Source organism: Polyodon spathula, chromosome 16, assembly GCF_017654505.1.
Source record: "Polyodon spathula isolate WHYD16114869_AA chromosome 16, ASM1765450v1, whole genome shotgun sequence".
In the NCBI taxonomy this organism is placed as follows: Eukaryota; Metazoa; Chordata; class Actinopteri; order Acipenseriformes; family Polyodontidae; genus Polyodon; species Polyodon spathula.
The window spans coordinates 5405099-5424405 of NC_054549.1; the positions used below are offsets into that span (position 1 = coordinate 5405099).

The 19307-nt window shown below is 39.1% G+C and overlaps 1 protein-coding gene across 3 annotated transcripts in view; it reads right to left on the reverse strand.

Annotated features, from left to right (window-relative positions):
* Nucleotides 1-1262: 1262 nt before the first annotated feature.
* LOC121329018 (tyrosine-protein phosphatase non-receptor type 11-like) overlaps nucleotides 1263-19307 on the reverse strand; it is a 52031-nt gene continuing 33986 nt past the window's right edge. For 2 of the 3 annotated variants that reach the window (XM_041274207.1, XM_041274209.1), the window contains exons 3-16: nucleotides 16859-17053; nucleotides 12523-12715; nucleotides 11746-11865; nucleotides 11046-11159; nucleotides 10155-10251; nucleotides 9257-9336; nucleotides 7870-8025; nucleotides 7168-7299; nucleotides 6408-6562; nucleotides 4873-4940; nucleotides 4036-4187; nucleotides 3611-3711; nucleotides 3246-3352; nucleotides 1263-3074 (exon numbers count right to left, since the gene is read on the reverse strand). In XM_041274207.1, the coding sequence (XP_041130141.1) occupies nucleotides 3268-3352; nucleotides 3611-3711; nucleotides 4036-4187; nucleotides 4873-4940; nucleotides 6408-6562; nucleotides 7168-7299; nucleotides 7870-8025; nucleotides 9257-9336; nucleotides 10155-10251; nucleotides 11046-11159; nucleotides 11746-11865; nucleotides 12523-12715; nucleotides 16859-17053 (1648 nt within the window). In that variant the 3' untranslated portion in view covers nucleotides 1263-3074; nucleotides 3246-3267. The remainder of the gene's footprint in view (nucleotides 3075-3245; nucleotides 3353-3610; nucleotides 3712-4035; nucleotides 4188-4872; nucleotides 4941-6407; nucleotides 6563-7167; nucleotides 7300-7869; nucleotides 8026-9256; nucleotides 9337-10154; nucleotides 10252-11045; nucleotides 11160-11745; nucleotides 11866-12522; nucleotides 12716-16858; nucleotides 17054-19307) is intronic. The other variant, XM_041274208.1, reaches the window with a different exon arrangement.

The following is a 19307-nucleotide window of genomic DNA, read 5'->3' on the forward strand; positions in this document are numbered from 1 at the left end:
AGGTTTAGGTTTTTTTTAACTGTGGAATGATTGGCATGGGAGTTCTTATTGTGTCTGCAGTATTACAGTACTTGCTTGCGCCGTCTCTTGTTGTGTATTAATAAAGTATTGCCTGTATTGCCAATAACTAGGTGTGGTGGAATACAATGGCTCCCCCTACTGGTTACATGCAATACACTAATCTACCTACTGACCGGGGGGGGGGGGGGGGGGGGGGTGCTTGCTACGAGTATCAGTACCCTGTTGGATTGTGAGAGGCGAAGGTGAATAGTGTTTGTTATCAGTGTACAGTGTTCTTTTCATAACTCTGGCTTCTGTTCACACTACATTGATTGCCCTGAGTTTACCTCGCCTTTTTTAACAGTAGGGACACACGCTTTATTCCCCTTAACTCCCTTTTCAGTTGCTGGGCGTGACTGTGCATTGCAAGTACTTACGGTTTTGTTTGCCTGAAGTAAAAACCAACCAAGCTTTTTTTTTTTTTTTCCTAGCCATAGGTTTCGTACGTTTTCAACACTCTGAAATGCTGTTGGTACCTCACTTCAGCAGGTTGTTGCAAAGTGTGTTCAGATGTAACTGTATTCAGTAATCAGACTTGTATTCTTAATCATTTAACTTTACAGTAGCAAGAAGCATGAATTCAATGTGCCTTTAATACCAAAGTACAATACCCCAAAGCAACCTAGGGCTTCAATTGGTACAACCATTCAAAATCTGGTTATTACCATCGTAACAACTGTGTTTGATCATAACTTTGCAACCGTAAACATTTCTGAGCACGTCAAATGTTTCGATAAATGGAAACAGCTGGTGGCTCATAATGGAGACAGGTATTAGACAGGAGTGTGCAATCAACCATTACCAACTAAACATGTTCCTACATCATACAGGCCTTCTGTTCTGGTGCAATTAATCAAAGAATTTTACAGCGAAACAAAATGCGCAATAGGCAGGGATGCCTTTAGGAATGGAACGTTTCATTGACGTGAGCTGCAGCAGCGGACATGCGTTCAAGTAACGTGTTGCGTTATTTTCACAGAAAGGTTCCTAAGTGCAGTGAATAATTTACATAACAAAAGAGACACATCGCTTTGAAAGTTTTGGTAACCACACTGTCATGTTGGGATTTATTTTTAAACCTATGTTTGGGAATACTAAGTTAGAGGCTTGGCTGTTTTTGTAGATTTAATGGATTGTTCATGTCAATGTTAATACTATGTACTGGCCTAACGTCAAACAAACACTCACACTTTTGTTTAAAAAAACAAACAAAAAAAAAACAAAACAAAACCAATGTATATAGCAACAATAGTTTTAAAGACAGGAATCCTAAGAATATAGAGCTGGTTTGGTTCATTTAATAAGGTAGCCGGTTCACATTGTTTGCAATCTGGTTCTTGTATCGCGTTCCGATAGAAACATTTACCCAATATAATAAACATATCGGGCTGCTTTTTTTTCTTCAGTAAGACGCGCAGTCTAGAGTTAATACAACGTTACATGTGCTTCAAGTGTCTTCAGTTATAATTCAGTGATTGGAAAGGGTTTTGCTTGCATCTTGCACATTTTTTTGCAGGGGGATAATAGCTTAAGATTGCAATCAGATATTATACAATAGAGTAACATTTGCACCAGGTTTTGTAAAAGAGAAAAAAAAGGATAAGATAAATAACTCTATATTCATTTAAGAGGTCCTTCAAAATACCTATGGTTTTGGTATTAGGCCCGTGACGTTGCCGGTTTTATTTCTCTTTCATAAGTATTGTGTAAATTATACAGTGAAAAGTTATTGGGTGATTTCATAAACACACCGTTGGACACAGAACCTGGTTAGACACCATCACCTCAGACCATTGGAAAAGTCAGAGGCTCTGTGGTTCACCAGACTTGCCACCCTTGGACTTTAGTGCTGGTGTTGAGCCATCACACCTTCTCTGTGCGACTAGGTCTCCAGACGACTTGTGGAGCCACCTGAAAATCATAGCGACCACCAAACCACAGGACGAAATGAGATCACAGTGTGCCGACTGAAATCAAAGAATTACTATGTGCCAATAGTGGATCACAATTCAAATGTAACACGAATGTCTTTTACAGAGTCGTTTATGACTCTCCCTGTATACGAGGGTCTGTGGGTGCATTGTATTGATCTAAACAGTAATGGATCTAAATCGCCACCATTTAAATATTATAATATTACCAATCCTGACATTTTTGCTTTTAAAAGACAATAATACACTTGCACACAAACACTCGGAGATGGATTTCTCTGTCCCCTTCTTATATTGATTTAAAGAGTCTGTATTTTGATCCTCTAACTAGACTAATTTATAAAAGGAAAAGAGAAGCTTAAGCAAACCTCTCTGCATTAGTTAACAGGTACTGCCACCGGATGTTCATTTTTTTTTTTTTACCACTAACCATATATTTGATTAGTTCCAGAGCTTCAGGTAATGATTTAAAATGAGGTACACACCAGTAATAATAATAATAATACAAGACAATACCTACAAAGACATCAGTGCTGGCAGCAACAACCAACTCGGACTTCATTGGTGCCCACATCATGGGGTAAAATAAAACTTTTTTTTTTTTCTTTTAAAGAGTGCAATTTCTGCATCTGTCAATGCTCAGAGTTTTTTTTGCGCTTTTATCAAGTTCGCAGGTCTTTGGTTACAGTAGATGTATGCAGAAAAATCCAAGGAAGTGCAGCTGCTACATCTTAAACATACATATTAAAAATAAAACATGGAGCTTCATAGACTTCTGGGTGACGAAACAAATGTGCTTCTTTGTCTTCAAGCTTCTGCGTGTCTGTCTCTTCTGCTCGCCGGGACACAGTGCCTTGGGGTTGCGCTTTTAGAAGAGGCACTGGCTGCAGAACACAAGCTGAAGGGAGAGAGGTATCGTGTCTGTCACTGAGATTCATTGCTGTCCCATCTTAAGAGTCAGTTCCTGCAAGGCTTGGTGGCCCCCCCGTAGGAATCCCGTTTCGCAGTGCTTGTGACACAGGAATCTGCCAGTACAGCTGAGACAAAAATGGCATTGCTAGCGCTTTAGAAACTTCCAAATGCCTAGAAAAAAGAGGAATACATATATGTAAAGAAATAGCCGGAAAGATTTTCCTTCAAGAAGCTAGTGTGCAGGATCAACACAGCACATTTTGAAGCAATAATGCTGAAACCATTTCTTACCCCCCCAAATATTTTAAGATGAGGTCAGAATTATCGAGCTGCAGTACTCACAGAGATTCTCATCTCCATGCCCTTATCTTCTTGTATTGCTGATCCCTGGACATTTCGGATTTTTAATATTTAAATTCTCGTACACTCCCGCTGTATCCTCGTTAACCCTAAAAAACAAGAGGCAAAAAAGGGGTGAGCGCCCACAGTGTAAATCTGGACTTCCAGTCGAGAGACTATGAATTTAATAAGTATTACATCATGCGTATGTGTGTTCCTTCCACTAGGTGGCAGCATTGCCTTTGACAATGGGCTGCCATAGAAAAACTAAAAGAAATGCTTTTAAAAGCATTAAAGAGAGTTTTCAAAGCGTGCTGTTCTCCTGGGTCGCAGCATGAGGACCCGCATGTCTAGCCAGCAGAACTTACATGGAAGAAGTTCTAGAAGTGGGAGTGTGGGGCCAAAGCTTTGTGTTCTCTGTAGGTGGATACCTGATGTTAGAATACTCCCTCTCTTTAGTTTTATTTCTCTGTAAAAGTTGGGAAAGACGGGATTAAGAGGACGGGCTCCAGTAGAGATACAAACGCTAAAGACATTGATAACATTGAGTGTTAACAACCTTATGCATATTCTAATCCATTGAACTGGAACAAGCAAATTAACATTCGAATAGCAGTGTATTTTAGCTTATGTAACTATAAAGCAATTTCCCATTTATTTATATTATATAATATAATATATATATTATATAGTAGCAGCTCTAATGCACATGGACGTAACGCTATGGGCTGGCTTTACACTCACACGCTCTTCTCAAATTAAATTCTCGTGTGTGTCATGAGGAGGCACTCACCTGCTCTTCCTCTAGTCTTTTCTGGACAGTGTCTATATACTGCTGCACTGCCATGTATATAAATTTATACTGCGCCTCTGTCTGCACCATCCCGGAGCGCTGCCTTCGCACCATCTGGATCGTCTTCGGGACGTCTATATCGCAGTCTAGCCCTGGAAGAAAAACGAGCGTCGCCATGGAGTTTAATTGCAGATAAGAACGGCCCACGGTCGACACGCAAAACCTTAGCCTTGTTAGAAATGCAAATCTGCATTCATTACCCAAACAGTACGCTTAGTTACAGCTGTCATGTCAACATGCACATCAGAAATATTGTATATTAGAAATTAATGGGCTTGATATTTTAAGGCAGTTTGTAAAAACTGGTCATGTGAAATAAATTAAGCTTATTACTTGTTGTAAAATATTTAAATCAATAAATCCCATTGGAGGAATGAATACGGAAACACAAGGCTAAAAGCTACTGCATTTGAGAAACCCTATTCCTAACAGAAATACAGTAAAGACCGTATCCAAATAAGAACCTGCACCTGATCAAATGAGAAATACAAACATGGTCAATCTAAAGACCTAACAACTACAATTAAAACAGCCTTCAAACTAGAAGATAAGTGGAACTCCTTTATTTAACTACCTATCACTTGTTTTACTGTGTATCAACATCACCTGTTATAAAGGAAAGTGGGACAAATACAGGTAATTAAGTCCACAACTCCTCAGATCTCCGAGGAAGTGCATTAGATATTGATATTCGGCTGGAATCCATTATGAATGTGCAGGATTATTTTGAAGTGGTATCATTATTATTGATAAAATCGCATGAATCATGTGCCTTACCTTGTCTGCCAATAATGTCTATAAGAATGTCTATTACAATTATGGTTCCTGTCCTTCCTATTCCTGCACTGGAAAAAAGAAAGGGGGGAGAGAAAAAAAAAGATGAGGTGCAGTGCTCTAGCCGCAATGGCAAAATATGATCAATTGCTTGCAGCATCAGCTTAACTGATTCTGGACCATTTAAATTTTCAGAAAGGAAATTCTACAGCACTGTCTCATTCACATCCTGAAGTGCTTTCTCTTTGTGAGTGGGTGGTGGAAACCTTGAGTAGGCACTGCAGTCCAGACAGGTTTTATTTGTTCTAACTTTATTATTGATATGGTGGGATGCCACTAGGCTGATGCCCCTTATTTTACACAGGCGTCCCATGTCGCAGTATAAGCCAAAGTTAGACCTTTAGCCCATTTGCTGTTTTAAAAGGAAGGGCAATTGGATGTGGGCATCCAGCAGCTAGCAGCATGGTTTTCTGGGGAAGACAAGAGCAAGGCTCCCAAAGACAACCATAGAATACAGAACCCAATGAGAGTGGCAAAGGAAATGCATTTCACATGCAGTTCATCCTGCTAGCGGTCCCTTGAGTCTAGCATCCTAGAGAAACACAATCTGTTGCGCTTCTTCTGAAGGCAGATTTAGAAGTGGGTGGAAAAAATATTCTCTTTTGAAAACAAACAATAGTTCAAATACGATACAGACCAAAAATAATTTTAGAAACAAAGGGAGCGACTCCAGAAGAAACAAACTAAAAGGGGCGGATTTGATCAATCTACTCCACCCTGGTATAAGCCACAGCTGTATGTGTTCGATGGCTGCCTCTTACCAAGTTGAGAGTGCATTTCCTGTGCTTTGTCATACAAAGAGTAAGACAAAGAACACTTTCACCTTACATTGAGTGTGAGATCTACATTCGGCAAAAAAAAAGTGCAGTTGCTACTAATAGGCTCCAATGGGGATGTGACTTCTAAAGTGTGTTTACTGGAGCATTTTACTGCAGAGGATACCACTCTGGATTGCATTAACCAATTAATCACATTCACATTTTCATTCACATAAAGTCAGAAAAAAAACAACATATGAATCCAAATTAACATGTATTTATACTAAAGTAATACAAAGATGACTACAAAAGATTTAGAAGTGAGTAGTTTTTCGAGATTTACAATTATACTGTATTTTAAGTTTGTGGGGAATAATAGAAATGTTCTATACTTTTGAGGCATAAGCAATTAGGAAATAACACTTACTATCCAGGAACAAAAAAAAAAAAAAAAAATTTGTTACAGTGTAATCAGTAAATAAAATGATTGCTGTTTTCTCTGTAAAGGATGAAAGCAGGAATTGAAATAAGACTCCACTAATCCATAATAAGACAGACCTCAGCTGGTTACCTATAAACTGTGGAGTTTGCATTGAAACCTGAGACGGGTTACTCTGCTATGCAATAGGCATCTCATTTTGGCGACAGCCTGCAAACACTCTATATAATATTGTTTCCCTGCTATTAAAGGCTTCAGTAGAGGTGCTCCTTGCTTCTTACCTGCAGTGCACTACAATAGGCCCAGTGTCTGGAATGCTTTTCTGTGCTTGGTTCACCTGGTCCAGGAAACTCAGAACTCCTCCAGGCTCGTTTGGGACACCGTGGTCCGGCCAGCTCAGGTACTGGTAGTGCCAAATATACCGGGGAGGTTCTTCCTGCAAACCAGATTCACAGGGCTAAGTATATAGCGGAGATATTCGGAGAAACCTATCTGGGACAAAGACAATCAATCCAGCTGGCAGCAAATGCATATTTACACTGAACTGATTCAACACTACAAGGCTTTGTTCAAACTGGGCTTGCCCTTCTTGTACCAGGTGCTGATTTCTATAAGATTGTGAGTAATAGAAAAAAAACAGATGAGCAATGATTTGAGATAAGACACATTTGGTCTGCAGCCTGTATTTTAAACCGATTTAGGTGAACTTTAAATGTTTTATTTGTTTCCGTCTATTTTGATGTCTTTTGTTTCTCCGTATTTGAGATTAATAATCTCTCTCTGTGTCTTTCTGCTAAATACACAGCGCGATCTGAAAAGCTAACTGCGTGCTCGTGTCTGATTTCCTCATTCCAGATGCACAGTTGTGAGCATCAGCTCCTGACTATTTGGAAAAGGGTTGGAAATCTTGGGAGACAAATAAGAGCTAGGAGGTAAAAACACTAATTATCAGTTTTTGTTTTTGTGGTAATTTTGGTGTATAACAAAAATGGAGTGAACACAATGAAAAGCAAGCCTGTGGTCCGCCTTATCAGAGCTCACCCTGTCTAGCCGTGTAATCTCCAGCTCTCGCAGCACATAATCCTGGGCAGGCCTCTCCTCCATGTTCCTCACACAGAGGAGGCCGTATTCCTTCCGGGAGTCCACATCGGGCCAGTACCGCACACATTTATTCTGAGCAGAGAGTCAAAAAACAGGTGCACGAGTCAGAAAAACAAAAAGAGCAAAGTACCGTTTGATATTTGTTTTTTTTACAAAACAAAAATGTTTGTAGCTTGGGTAGCTCCCGATAAGAGTTGCTACAACTCCTGACAAGATATTTTAAATACAGAGATATTGTACATCGTTTTTTTAGTACTTGTTTTATCTTTTTCAAAAGGTATAAAAAGCATAAGATGTGGTTTTGATTTTTTTTTTAAATGTATTGCCATAAACTCAACACAATTACCAACTCTGACAACAAGCGTCTGAACAGATGGATCTCCTAGCCACCACGGCAACAAGCCTATCATATTATTTACAAACTCAAATAAGAACATCCAAGTATATTGCTCTAGGGACCTAAAGACGACAAGAAACCCTTTCTTTTAATGTAAGGAGCCTATAAAAGGATCTGGTCTATTTTTAAGCGGCTAGTGCTTCAAGCTGCAGGTTTGAAATCACTAGAAGTGGAGAGAAGAACCAGGAGTGGTTCAGGAGTCCCTGCTGTTTTAATGCGCGACTGCATACACAATGCTAGCTTACCCTTCCTCTTTCCACTTCCTTGGTTGTCATGACGATAACATGGGTGTTCTCTTGGTAGACCATGTTCCAGAAGTCATTAACCGTGTTCTGAAGGCACCCTTGCGTGGCAATGTAGACTTTACATTCGTCTGGCCGTCTCCCGTCTTCGTGGACACTCTAAAGATTAAAGCAGGGTTACTTCATGTTGCAGGCACCTTTCTATGAAGGTCAGGGAGGGTATCAACCAGAATTAGTAAATCAGCAGAGCAGCCAACCTCCTTCATTGCACCATTTCATTTCTGCTGAGCTTTATCTTAATTCAATGAGAACCTGTTTAGCATCATTACAATAAATTCTTCTGAATGCTTGCAAATGTCATTTGAGAATCTAAACAGATTATTGCCAAAATGTTGCCGACTTCTATTTTCAGCTGGATTCAATTTTAAAGTTTAGGCAGGTACTGAAATATTATTTTGAAACCAGCATGCATTGCTTTCCAATGCACATAACAAAACGGACAACCTAGGAGGCTATTCTTCATGGTACCACAATGCAGAAGTAGAACTGGTTTAATTACTAGTAGATTGAAACAAAAACTTCTTGGAAACACAAACCAAAGCAAGCCAAACGCAACAGCATTCTAGCAAACCAGTTCCAGGTGATATATTTTGCTAATGGTCTTAAGAAGCAACAGAAGTTTGCTGTTGAACAAATCATAGGGGGGTTAAATGATGTGTGTTGAAGTGTTTATATTGTATACAGTCAATTCTCGTTAATACGAATTTCAAGGGTCCAGCAAAATAGTCATCAGCAATTCTTATCGGGAGTCTAAAGCCTTCCTATTTCAATAACTGAACAATGAAAAATATTATACACTTAAAAGTACTGTGCACTTTATTAAATACATCTAAGTGAACTTTTAAAAAGTACACACTGCAAATTAACTGCACTGCAGGGACAGTACACGTCTTTGCGTGAGCACTATGTCAACTCTAAATGCATCATAGGATCTGTAGGCCTCAAACAGCACTAAAATACAGTACAGCGGTGCTAATATAGATACAAGTTAATATATTTCAAAGGCCATAGCCAGTTATGAGGCACAAGCCTCGGTTAAAATCATGATTTCTTCACACTCTCTTATACGTTGTTAGCCGCAGTGCACGGGCAAGTGCCTCTTTGATTTTTCATGGCTGGCTATTGCCTTGCTTTCCCAGTATCCTTTGCGCTCGTTTTAATTTCACGTTTCTCTTCCCTGGGAGGGCTCCAAAATAATCTGTACCAACAGGAAATTGGTCTACTCGGAGTTCGTTGACAAGAATTGACTGTATAAAAGTGAGGGTGCTTCATGCAGCTCCAGACCCCCTCAATTCAATCGGTTTTTTCTCCAGCCAGTCTGCATACTCACTCGAATGTAGTTGGCGTTGATGTATTCTGCGCCTGGGATATCTGCATCAGCATCTCTCAGTTCAACTCGAGTGGTATCAACTAGAACATTGGGGGGGGGGAAAAAAAAAAAAAAAAAAAGCTTATTCCTGACACTGACCATTTTAGCTTCTCTCTACACATTTATCTACAGCAAATTGTTCTCCCTTTTGAAAGCCGAGTGAGTGGGCAGGTAGGGAATCAAATCACACACAGTACGGTCTTACAAAAAGAAATACTTTATAATTTTGTAAAGAATATTACAGAAAAACCATTTTATTTGGAGGTAGTTTGCATGTATCTAAAATCTACTGATTTTCATGCTTTAGGCTCAAAGTTCCTTCAAATGCTACAGAAAACAGCTGGTTCAGACAATGGCAGAGAATTAAGAGGGTCTGGGAGGAAAGTCTTAAAGAGAGAACTGCAGAAATAAACAGCAGAATATGAACAGGTGCTATACGTCCCTTCAGAGCTTGCTATGTGACATTCGGTCTCGCCTCAAAAGTATCATCGAATCAAAAACCACACCTTCATATCAAACTAGAAATTATAACCTGTGACGTGATCTTCGTAGTTTGTAGGTGCTGCACGGGGAACTATCATGGTTACAGTTATTGGTATGAGAACTACAAAAAGGGTTCATTTACACAGGTTGCGTTTTACATTTCGCAGGTCTTAGAATAAACACAGACTTGAAAAAACATGCATGCAGTACTATTTTAGGTGAACTAGTGAGCAAAAACCACAAACTTTTGAACATTTAAAAGTTTGCAAATTTCACTTTCAATTTTGTAATTTCTCCTACCCCTAGTTACAACTCGATAGCTGAACTACCCAGTTCTTTAGGCATGCACCTCTATGACACGCAGCCATTCACTTACATGGTAGAATATTTTTGTACCGGTTCTTGCTCTTGTTTTCTGGTTTCTGTCCTTCTTTCCGGGGGTACAGCAGTTTGCATTCCTGCTGCTGCAGCATCTGAGGAAAGCAGACGGCAAACTCTGAACAGGCAGATTGGGCCGCTTCCAAAAAACCTCCTTTTACGATGCAAGTCAAACGCAATGCTTGTTATTTCTGACCGCATGCAAATTATTACAACAGGATCGATCCAATTTAACTGTAAAACACTAGTCTGAAAACTGAAAGTACATCTGCGTTTAGTAGTGTTCCCGTTTTAGTTGATAAATAAGAACTTTGCAGATGCGTGTTTTTTTTTTATTTATTTTTTTTAGACATTATTTTACTGAGACTAGATCTGTTGGTAGCTGGAGCTCCATATGCTTTTCATAGGATGTATTCTATGTTTTTGGCCCAGGGGTGGCGCACTGGTAAATTGCAGTATCTTTTTAAATGCTTGTATCCCATATTTTCTTAATGAGCCAACTACTGCTTGCTGGGTAGTCTTCCTTGCTGCAAATTCCCTGGTGTTGTGCACTCTCATGATGAATGAATCATGACTGCTGTGGCTAGGTGGAACTGTACTGCAAACTGGACCCCTATCTCTGTAAACTCAACCTTGCTTCCTGGAGGGATTTTCCTGTATAAATCTCACTTGGATTCATAAATAAAACTGCTAGGGTTGACATACAGTCCATACAACTTAGTTTTGATCTCTCTGCTGCAGAGTGCTAGTGCACTGGGGGTTGCGCTTAGATGTCAGGTGGAGAACCAGCCTTTATTGAGATGCTTCAGTGTTTTGAAACACGAAAGGCTATCCTGAAGGACATTTCACCTCACAAGAGGAAAGGATAAATAGGAGATAAAAGGATTACCTCAAACTCCTCCCAGAAGCCCTGCTTGGGTTTCTCAGTGTGATCGGCCACTTTGTTCAGCTCCCTCACTCTGTTTTCAATGTTTGCTGCATTTATCCTAGTGGCATTAAATGGCTGAGAGAGGGATGGGGAAAAAAACAAGGCTGTAAAACATTTTGCAGAGGAGAGCTTTATGGTTGTAAAAACAAGTCCAGTTATGAAAAACTTTTTTTTTCTTCAAAACTGCACATTTTCAGACCTTGTGCATGACTGGTAAGATTTTATCATTATTTTGTTAGCTACAACCTCCTTAAATGCACCTGCCATGCACTCAACATTTTGATTTACTGGTTCAACTTCCAATGATAATTCTCCTGCAACCACCACTAACTTAGAAACCTGCTTTGAGCCCAAAAGGCACCTGGCCAGTAGGTGCCGCTGTAGAGCCCTGACTATTTTGCCTCCCAAACCCAGGGGAGTGCAAGAACCAAGCAAGCCCTGTGGAATCCCCAGACATGACTGGAGACTTTGCACAGCCAGGAGATGAACCTGCGCTCCCCTGACTGACCACATGGTCTTGCCTTTACATGTGAAGCACCAGATGAGACAGTTTGGTCAGATGGTGGTTGGTACCAGATGCGCTGTGATATTTATCAGTATCATTTCATCAATAGGAGGAGTGCACAAACTACAACAGCTTAAGGACGTGCCGACAAGATACCTGTTTGAGATGAACCACAATGCCACTCTTTTCCACCATGGGGTTTTTCTTATAATGCTCCACCAGGTCGGTTAGCGTGTCGAATCTCTCCCCTCCTCCGACATCATACTTCCCATCCTGCTTTTGAAAAAAGGAAATTAAGGAATGACGCAGCTTTTCCTGTCTTCAGAACTCCCTTCTTGGATCAGAGTTAACTGCAGGTTAGGTCATTGAGGCTTATCTAGTCGGGTCTTTTCACTACTAAAATAAGTAACACCAAAGTTTGAATTAAAGCTGATGTCTGCCAATATCTTATTCCCAAGTGCAATTTTATCCGGTGTAGACTTGTATTCTATTTTATAAGCATATTTATGTGGGAGAGCTGTTAAATGTATTGAAACTCATCTAAACAATTAGCAACATTTCTTTGATTTGAGTAGTAAGATTTCCTTACAGACTCCTAAATGCTCTAGAAGCTTCAAAAATGTTATGAACCTCGCAAATCGATTCTGAGCAGAGCCTACTAAAACAGTTTAAAATCTCAACTTGCTTAAAATGGCAACATACATTTCAAGCAGCCCATGCAATCCAGACCAAAATGCAAGCTAAACATGCATTTAAAAAAAATGCCTTCATACACAAAAAGCAATTGCTCGCCACTAATATCCTGTTCTGCACTCATTACCTGTATATAACTGAGCAGCTCTTTCATTAAGTGGTCTTAAACTGTTTCGGGGCACCTATCATATGTATCAGATGCGAGTTGCTGCCTCATACATGCTTAAACCCAATGCCTACCTGATAGCGGATCATGACGTGCGTCACTTTGGTTCTGCGGTCTACGTTCTCGTGCTTCTCCTCATTCGTCAGCACGGACAGGACAAAGTCTCCCGGCTTGCTCTGGCTCTCCCGGACCAGGAAGCTCCCGGGCTTCCCTTTCTCTGTCAGAAGCTTCTCAGCATCTTTCCCTGAGAGGTGACCATGGTACCACCTGAGGAGGAGAAGGTGCTATTTTTATATACTGTACATATGTTTTTTTTCTTTCATTTGTTGTACACATATCCTATAGTTTACAGTGTAATACAGTGAAGGACTCAACAGAAACATTTAAGCACTGTTAAAGTTCCAGCTGTAATCTGACATGCTACCTCTGGGCGGTGCTGCAGATTTAAAATGTTTGTCTTGTATCGATTCAGTGCGCTTCGTTTTCAATACAGTAACATTTGCTTTAGGATAAATCAAAAATGCACTGCAGGTTTGCATTCATATTCAAAATAAATCAACTTTGTACATGTTTGGGAAATTCAAAAAAGTACAAAGTAATGCACATAGAAACAACAGTAATTCTACATCCCAGGATCAATAGCGCAAATCACTTGATACATGTGGTATCCCAACGGCATTAAATATAGATATACAATAATGAGAAATAACTAAGCGCTGACAGTTTGTGAGAACGATGTTAAAGGGCAGTTTCAATATTAATAACTTAAAGCAAGCAGAGATAGGAGGGTCAAGCAAGTCTCTCTTCCACAGCACTAGTGTAAAAATCACATGAATAACTTAGATATTCCTGAAGGAACCTGCCTGGTAAATTCAGAATGGAAAAATCACTGTACATTCCTGTGTTTATTTTATATGATAACCAGTTAGAATTTACATTTACCCAGTTCTGTAGGAGTACGTGCCTTCTTTAGTACAATGGACAAATGTAAACTTTGTATAGCAAGAATATTTAGACCCACATTGTATATGCCACTGTAATCTACCCAAAACGTGCCCTGTTTGGCTCTAAAATTCCAAACCACTTGGCTACACATACGCAAGTTTTGCAATGCAGTACTGCCACGGTGCCTTGCTGTATTATAAATAAGAGGAGGCAGTATAACTGCAGTGTGTCCAGTACAAGCAGTGCAATGGCCTGAAACTCGGAATGCAGGAGTCATGGTTAATACAGTGCCTCCACACACACTGCGATGCTCCCGTCTTAGTGAGGGTCAATGACACTCGATGTGAAACACATGTTACACATGATGAGGTTTATTTTAGGTGAAAGTTCCACTGCTGAAGCATGGCTTCTCTCAGCGAGGGAGAGACATCAACAAAGATAACCTTTCTTCTGGTTATCGACCTCTATCTTTGTGGTCACATGTTTTGCTGGTTGATTGCATAGCCCTTAACATTTTTAATTGTATTCATGTCCTCTCTCAACCTTCTTGCCGATTTACAGTACTAATCTATAGTTCAGTCCATAACCAACTGCCTTCGCTAACATACTGTAAACCAAGCATTTTATAAAACTCTTTGCTGTAGCTCTTTAAAAAGCTGAAGGTATTTGCTTACTTGACATCAGAACCTAAACTGTTCCAGAAAAGACTGCCAACAGGGTCACATGTCTCCCAGCACAATTTCAAGGACAAGGGTCTACAATATGGGAATTTTAACCCTTTTAATGCATGAAATATTGAAAATGGCTGGAAAAAAAGTCATTTTGGACACTGTGATAATGGTCAAGTTAATTTCTGCAAATATTAAAAAGGTGAAAATTCCAATATTATAGACCTCCGTAATGTTGAATCCTGACTGGTCATGATAACATAATGCACACATCCTATTGGCAGTGTTTGGTAGGTATTTGTGTGTGCATACAGTCAAAACCTGTAACACATAGTTAATGCATATTAATCTCTGACTGAAACCTGAAATATTCAATGCACAAAGACATCCATAAATGTGCTGTCTAAATACATTGTAATCTTATTAAAATTCTCTTGACGTAACTTTCTCTCTCAACAACTCTTCTGCGGCTCCCAGCTACATTAAGCGTGGTTATAATTACCATCACTATAACATACAGGATGGCTCTCCCAAGGACATTTTTAATTGGGTTGGCAAAATCTTAAAATAGAATTTCACCAGTCACGGAGCTTCTCGTCTTGCAAGGTTTTGTACCTAGAGGTTTATCGATTTGTGGTTGCTTTGTTAAATTGACGTAGTGTTCTCTTCTGTCTGGAAATGCATTTTGATTTCATGACAGAATGTTAACAGAGTGCTGACGAATGGGTTAGCCACTGTCAGCACAGGATGCCGCCGAACAGCAGGTGAATCCAGTGAAGGAAGATTTACTTATTGCTCATTCAGCTTCAATACAATCACTTCAAATCTTGCATTAGTTATTTTGCATCTCAAACGCTAATTTGCTGGGGGACCAAAGGGAGTGCAGATACTTCGTTTGCTTTTTTAAAATCCCATTAAAAAATGGCATATGGAGATGTTTACATATAGCAGTAACTGAAAAACCAAACTAATAAGAAAACAAGGTGGGCAATCTTGATACAGTTTACTGGTTTGCATTTTGTTAATTACCAACAAATGTTGTGTTAGAAAATTACTTTCTAGGCAGTCTCTCGGGGGGTCCTGGAATAAAGGAAAGTAACTTTTAATATCGTTACAGTGATCTGAACTTGTCTGCAAGCCAGACTGACAAAATGTTTGCATGGGTTCAAGGTCTCTAATCTATATCTGAACCTCCACTTTCTAAGATTAGCAACATCACATTTTTTTTCCAGTCTGCCTTGGTCTGACTACTTCCTTTCCAGGTGCAAGGCGAGGGTTTCAGACTTCTCATTTAGGTACCCCCCCCCCCTTTTGTTTCCATCACTTCAAAAAAAAGCACTTAACTTAAACAGGGGTGTCCAAAGTGGTCCCTTCCACTCCTGGTCTTTGTTCCAACCCTGTTCTAAATCGTTTAATGGAACCAGTTAATTATATCATGTTACCTGTTGCCCATGGAGTGGAATGGCCCTCCAGGACTGTGATTGGACTAAATCTCTAATGCCTGCTGTGTGAAGCAGTATTTCTTTATATTTTGTACTCCCTTTTAACTTCACATTTAAAAACAGAGATACATATTTAAACAGTAGCAGATCTTAATACCAAAACAATCCACCTCTGTATTAATCCAAAGGTAATGGTGACACACTTATTAAAAAACATTGCATAGAATGCAAACACTGTAAAATGCAACAGTGTTAAGATCGGGCACTGTTTACGTCAATGTATTTACAGAAATGTTTTATGCTAAAAATTTCCCCACAGATGTGTAGAGCAGAGACGTTCTCTCCTGTTATATTAAGCAGTGATTAGGGTTTTGAGAGGCAGAGTGGGCCTGTTTATCAGTATGCGTGTGTGGGAGAACTCTAAATGAAAAACCACACACACAGCATAATCAAAGTAACTGGCCATGGCAAATATTTATTCTGCTTCAAAACAGCATCTCCTAACCCAGTGCAAAACAGTCAACATGCAGACTAAACCTTTGAACTCGGAACAACAACACACTTATAGTAAAAACATCATTAAGAGTGTTTAACATTTTCGTTTTTGGTGGGGTTTAGTTTCATAGGAAACTACCAGGGCTTTTATGTTGTATGCCTTTCAAAAAGGCAATTAACCAGTTCTTTCTGGTTTGGGCCAAAAGCCCGGTTCTGTGTTTTTCTGTGGGAAATCCAGAGAAGTGCTTAGTGTAAGCAACACAAATGGGATTCACAGTGCGTGATGCGACCTCTGCTGCCACAAAACAGATTAAACTGAACCTGTGGGAAGTGAATTCTAAATAAATCCTTTTTTGTTTTGGCTGCATTTTATCAGTGGTTACCGGATAAAACTTAAAATCTGAAACCCTAAGCGTATCTAATATGACTTGATTAGGCAAAACACAATTAGCATTTAGAATTGAGTAGCTCCTGCATATCCCTTAAAGTAGTTTCAAACAAAACTTGTACCATTGCAAACATGTGACAAACTCACAAACAGGATACAAGAAACACTCTTACCACAATAAGAAGTGGTCCTACCGCCCTTATAAAAATATTGTAAGTCACGACTAAAGGAAACAGCATCTGAAAACTTCATGATTAAAAATGATTTTTTACTAGAATTTTAAGCACACGCATCCCTTTGAAGGAAAGAAAGTATGCTAATTGTTCTATGTATGAATATGAATGGCCAGTAGGAAGAGGTGCTCCAAGCCTGTTTTCAGTGGATCGTGACTTGTGAAACCCTACAGCGAGCCCCACTGCCAGCACATCGTTTGCAATAAACAGGAGCAGAGAGCTGGGTAGAATCTCTTTACCTTTCAGAGGTTGGGTCCTTGCAGTTCAGAGGGTACTTCAGTTCAATCACGTCCCCGTTCTTCTCCCGTAGCAGGTCCTGCTGCTCTGTGTAATACTGGACCAGCTCAGCTAGCGTAGCAAACTTCTCTCCTCCGTACAGGTCGTAGTAATCTCCCGAGTTCTGGATCTTGATGTGCGTGACTTCGTCATTCCGTCTGCAAAAAAACATCACCATCATCTTTTAAATATTTAACGTTGGAGTTTTGAAAGTTTTATCGTGGGCCTCCCTTGAGTAAGAACCCCCCCCCCCGTTTTTTTCACTTGAGAAACCAAAAAACAAATGTAATAAATAAAAGATGCCGCACTTCTGCACACACAGTGCGCTGACCACTATCAAAGTTTCCCATAGTAAAAATACAGCGAAATGTAATACAGCTTAGTGACAACGTTATGATCAGATCTTTTTAAAAACCTCTCTTCTGAAGCAAATGTGTAGATGAAACAAGTAGGGATTGCCAGTAAGGGTGTTAGAATTGCAATATCCAAAACAGAGTGCTGGGTAAAGGACTCACTAGAATTGTACCTTCCTAGCTCACCATCAGTCCCAACTAAAGAGATCTAATTTACTAGGGCAGATTAGTCAATTGTGTGTGTGTGTGTGTGTTTTTTTTTTTTTTTTTTTTTTTTTTAATGTTCACTGTTACTGCTGTGGTAAAAAGAAGAGACTAAGTCTAACCAAAAAATTTAATTTTAGAACCACTGCCTGCAATTTTTGAATTCATATTTTGAAGCAATTGAGCTGTGCATATTCTCATTTTACGGCTTGCAAGTATCATTAACCATTGCATTTGTGAAGATCAAAAAGAACAGGACAATTCAAGCCCCCCTAACCTGAAACTGTCTAAATGAAAACTCGATACTGAAAGGTAACCATCAGACTTGTGCACAGAAGAGTTTTGAAACTGCTGTCTTGTATATTTACAATAGGAAGTACATTGACAACGTTTTTAAAAGCAGGCACTGTGCAATGGTGAGATTTTATTTGAAATTGTATTTTTATTTGGAGAATGTTTCTATCTAGCTTTGCTGCCTACCAAACAGAAACTGAATGCAGTAAAAAAATAAAATCTAAAAGCCATGTTGAAAGCTTTATTCAGCAGTAATAAAGAGACCCATTTTAAACTCGCTATATATATATATATAATTCTGCAGTGCATTTAAAAACATTTCATCGAAGGTTTTTTGACGTCACTCATGCATATATATATATATATATATATAATATATATATATATATATATATATATATATATATATATATATATAAAAACTGCATAAATACATGGACTTTTTCTACGTTGTGATGTGCTGTACGACATGCACGTAATTCTTAAAGACCACTGCATAGAATACACAGTGCTTACAAAGGTACCACGAAATGCTCTTGTCAGGACAACTGAGGAAACCTGCACCTCCGGTCACTTGTTTTAAATGAACAAAAACTATTATTCACTGCCAAACATGAACTGCTTTAGAGTGTGTAATGGCTGCAGTATAGGATACGGACCTTAGGGTGTTGATATAGGGAGAGGATTATTCATTATCAATGATATGATAGCCAATCGCAGTTCAGCGTCCTGACAGGAGGATTTTGCGTTACCTTTGTAAGGACAGCTACAAAATACAATGATTTATCGATGTACTTAAGAAAAACAAAGCCAGATTTTAAAACCCTGTTCAAGCTCTTGATAACACTGACGTAGTGTGTCAATTCACCACAGACTAATTAAAAAACTAAAATATTTATAAATAAAATGCTATTAGTTACCTATTCTTTTGTAAACAATGTGTAAACAGTTTATACACGGGAAAAGGTTTCGCACACAAACCATACATAAAATCGAGTGGCCTCTAACTTCCTCCACCCACACGCATGTAAGTTTGTTCGCAAAGATTAACATCTCAGAACAAATCTTACCCTTCAATGTATAAACATGTTCAAAAAAATCTAATCAAACAACAAGAAAAAAGTTTCATACCCAAAAGTTATAAAAAAGTTCCTTGTAGTAAACACTGCTGCTTCTAGAGCAAGTATCTCCTCTACTTTTAATTGATCGACTGTAATTTGTTAGCAACTATTAATTGCGTTAACTCTTAAGAGACCAGCGAGTCACGCGTTTCCAGGGGACTGTGGAGAGCGTGTAGGGTACATACGGTTGGCAGGTTTTAAAAAAAAAAAAATCTGCCAGAGAAGAAATATTTAGGTAGGTACGACTCTGTTATATGTACTGTATTTATATGACCTGGTATATACACAGCTATGGCCAAAAATGTTGCACCGCCCTATATAATTAAACAAACGTGCTTCAGATAGTCGAATGAAACCTGTTAACATATTGAATTGCATACCGCTTTGTAGTATTCCATAAACGTAACGAAAAACTGTCAACTGAAAAATGTGACATTTCA